At 41.4% G+C, this 4,072-nt stretch overlaps 1 protein-coding gene across 1 annotated transcript in view; it reads right to left on the reverse strand.

Annotated features, from left to right (window-relative positions):
• Nucleotides 1-4,072, reverse strand: part of MYLK4 (myosin light chain kinase family member 4) — an 81,411-nt gene that overhangs the window by 66,575 nt on the left and 10,764 nt on the right. The window contains exon 2 of the mRNA XM_059853731.1: nucleotides 577-835. Coding sequence (XP_059709714.1) covers nucleotides 577-835 — 259 coding nt within the window. The remainder of the gene's footprint in view (nucleotides 1-576; nucleotides 836-4,072) is intronic.

Raw genomic sequence — 4,072 nt, forward strand, 5'->3', positions numbered from 1 at the left:
CAGCAGGGGGAGATTGAAACCACCCACAACTCAAGAAACCCACAACCCATAAAAAAAGACTCAGCATGTGCACTAATTAGTATTAAAAGTGAGGCAATCATTTAACCAATAGAATAAGAGAACTGTGCAGCCAATGAACATTAATTCCTTTCTCTGCTAAGATATATAAATAGTGAAAAGTTTTGAATGACCTCAGGACCTCCACCACTGAGAAGCCATGGATGAAAAAGGACCAATGGGATTTCATTCGATCCACAGGTGGTGACTAGCTTCTACTCAGCCTCTCTCTCCCCCCTCCTCTTTTCCATTTCTATCTCTCTACCTCATATTCACTGTTAACTAAAATCCATACTATTGACTTTAGCATGTGATCTCATTCGCACCTTAATTTGGGTAGAGGCATCTCTCAATAATCAGATCTTAACACAGTCAGTCTCTCACAGCTGCAATAAATTTTCACAGATGATAATGAAAGTTTACTGGGAAATAACACAAAGTAAACTGCTTAGCTAGCTGAAAAAATAAAGAGGCAGTGCTTTTGGGAAAACAAAATTAATTACGCAGTTAGTTAGTTACCTTTTTCTCTTCTGTTCCAGGATCTGATTCGCTGAATTTTTCTTCCTGAAAGCTTCTAGTCATCTTCATTTTCTCCACACTCTGAAAAAATGCTGTTTTTTCTAGTCTGCTTGTGCTGAATCGCGTATTTATTTCTTCCAGCCTGTTAATCTTAAGTAGCTTCATACTATGTCCAGTTAATTTACTGTCTGTTCTCCTCTCCACCTTAGATTCATAAACCAGTGAACACTCGTAACTTCTGATTTCTCCTCTTTCTTGGCTGTACAAAAGAAAGACAAATAAGAGGTCTTAGTGTTATTTCATTTTAGCTTAGAAAATTACCATGTTACAACACTTTATATTTCAGCTCTCTCTCCTTATACTTGCTGAACCAAAACTCAGAGTGTACAGCACTGCCTATTCACAGAGCCCGTTTTACACTGAACATCAGATAATTCAAGAAGGCTACAAGACCAATATAATTGAATTTGTTCATAGAAACAATTTAGCTCAATAAAATCAACACCTGCTGCTGTTGCTGCAGCCCTTGCTTATGGAGCACTCCTCACTTTTTAGCCATCTCAGTGGTTCCCTGCTGCTCAACATGCTCTCTTTTCTGCTGCAGTTCCAGCAAATTGATATGAAGACCCTGCTATTAAGTCCAGAAAGATTTTAGATACTAAACAAAGTAGTACAGGCATGAACACAGGCCTTTTCTCTCTCTTCCCACCATCCTGTACCACAAAAAAACGTAGATGCCAAAATGGTGGCAATTTCTGGCCCTCTGCTGAAGGCTGCAGAAGAGCACAGTCCTCAGCTGGGCTCTTCTCCTCTGCAGGCCCTTGTGATGTGCCTGGCAAGTACAGGATATAGGATCACTGACGCCTGTCTAACAGTAGGATTGGTTGGAAGACCACTGCAAGCCAAGCCTTCTCTGTAGAAGTCTTTTATTGCACAGCAAGGTCGTGGGTTCCCACCTCAAGTAAGCACTTGGTTACACTTGGAATAGATGTTCTTCTGAACAACTAATTTTTTTTAAAGAGTACTCTAAAATTTCTCATAGCATGTCTTTATATACCCAGGAAATATAGGACCAAAACATTTCTATTGCTGTTTTTGCAACCCTTCACTGTACTGGAAACCCAGCTACAAAGGAACAGTGCTAATGCCTTAGCTCGAGAAAGCTGAATCTGTTAAATCTCATTACACAGCTCATAGTTTCAATTTAATTTGCATAAACACCATAAATTTTATGGTGCAATTAAGAACTTATATACAACCTTACAGTCACTGACAGCATAGAGAAACAGCTTTCAGAGTACAATCAAAGACCCAATTAAATCAGTTATTTTTTACCCAAACACCTTCCAACAGAAAATGTTCTTCAGTGTCTTGGCCCCACATCTGTGCATATGCAGCAGATCAAATGTTTGCCTCTATCAAGTAACTGCTCTGCCCACAGTTAGCCCTCCAAGCTTCCCAGATGTGAAACATGCCACATGCTATCCCATGTGACACAAGAGATGGTTGGATAGTGGTGGCATTTAAAGATGATGGCCAGCAAAGAACCATGTAAGCTTGTAGTTTTCAAACGAGCCTTCCAGAGAAATTCCTGCTACCATGTTGTTGTAGACTGTGCTGCTAATATGGGAGATGCAGGCACACCATTGTGGGCCTATAAGGCATTTGTCATCTCAAGAAGTCCTGCATCCAGTATGTAAAAATGTCCAGTCTGCTGCATCTAGCATCTCTCACCAACTTCCACAGCTCTGACATCCCTCCCTTTCCATTGCCATCAGCTGAAAGAACACTTTATGAGATTTTCTTCCCCCATTTCTCAAAAGCAGGTTTCTGGATTTTCTTAAAGGCTCTGACAATTGCAGGTGAAATACCCAACAGCTCAGTATGACCTTCGAGCCATTATTCTATGGATTGTCCGATCTACTCCAAGGCAAGGATAAGATGTAACCAAAAGCTGTCAGAAAAAAATGGGACATGTTTCCAGATGCCCTCCTGCTACCTCCATGTCTGCAGCTACTCAAATCCTACAGTGAGTTAGAGTGACCTGGCTGTGAAGACCTTGTGGCCTGACAGGACTTCAACCAAGGAAAGTTGATTCAGGTTCTCCATAGCTCTCCAAAGAGCACACCATCCTCTATGCTTTGATCACCAAATGTGGCCATCTATCTAATGAGACTGACACATCTTAATTAAAGGACACATTTCTTCAAGCTGACCAGTGAGTTAGTTATCTGGGAAAATATTGATGGGATGGCAAGCTCCAACATCTTACTGGGCTCTGTTACCAAGCAGAGGCTTGGATTCAGTTCAAACATGATTGTTATCTCCACCATTATTATCTTAATATATCCCTGAAACAAAAAGCTGGACAATAGAATGTGAAATTTCTTTGCAAGTGCCTCCTCCAAAGTCCCAGATGAAAAGTCTCACCCTGGTCATGTGCCACTGAGCAATGGGAAATTATGACCTTCACATGGTGTGAAGCTCCATTTTCCCGCAAAGGAGGGTGAAAACCTTCCCCCAGTCATTTACATTTCCCAGCTCTGGCCTGGGACATACTTTCTACTACTTTCTGGGTCATCTTCAGCAAGCCAATTGCTCACTCCAAGCAAAATATCTTGCTTCATGAACTACACCTTCACTTATACACTCAGAGCATTGGTTAGCTGTAAGCACAGGCAGTGCACACCTATGGTCCTGCTGCTTTTTCTACCCTATAGCAGCAAAACAATATATTTGCACTATAAAAATATAAATATAGTAATTGTTTCTAAATCTGATCAGGAATAGAAATGGACAAATAGGTACTAGCCGAAAAGTGGAACCCACACACATCTCATTTCACTTTCAACACCTGGGTTAGATTGTAATCCCTTCAGTAAGAACTAGGTTTACCTGATGGGCTGTAAAGCACTTTGTTTCAAACTCAGTTATTTGGTCTCCATTATCAGTTCAAATATTTACTTTTTTTTTCTGACCCGTTGGCCATTTTCAAATTTTAAGCCTGGGGGTACTTTTAACCAGTAGCCGGACTTGTTTACCTCCTAATACAGCTGACATTAGACTGACCTGAATTTTACAAGCTGGGAACTATTATGTCACAGTGTAAAATTAAACCTAAACATATACTTTAAGAAAGAAAACAAGATGTAATGTGGAAAGAATTACCAATGGGTCAAGTTCGGGTCGTAAATTAGGATGCAAATGGTACTGCTTACCGTGCCCATCTTTGAAATACAACCGGCCATGCATTCTGCAGAATATGAGAGTTCAGTCTTGAATCTAAATTTTTTTTAAATAGTAATTTATTGCTGGTTTTTCCACAGAGAATGACGTTTTCACACATTTCAATGAAAGACCAGGTGGACCCCACGGCCAGAGACCTCGGCGATGTTGCTCAGCAGCCGAGGGGCAGCAAAGCCTGCCTGCGGGGCGGGGAGCGGGCCCGGGCGGACTACAGCTCCCGAAGGTCTGCGGGCGGCTCCGCTTCCTGCCC

This window comes from Haemorhous mexicanus, chromosome 1 (genome assembly GCF_027477595.1).
Source record: "Haemorhous mexicanus isolate bHaeMex1 chromosome 1, bHaeMex1.pri, whole genome shotgun sequence".
NCBI lineage: Eukaryota > Metazoa > Chordata > Aves > Passeriformes > Fringillidae > Haemorhous > Haemorhous mexicanus.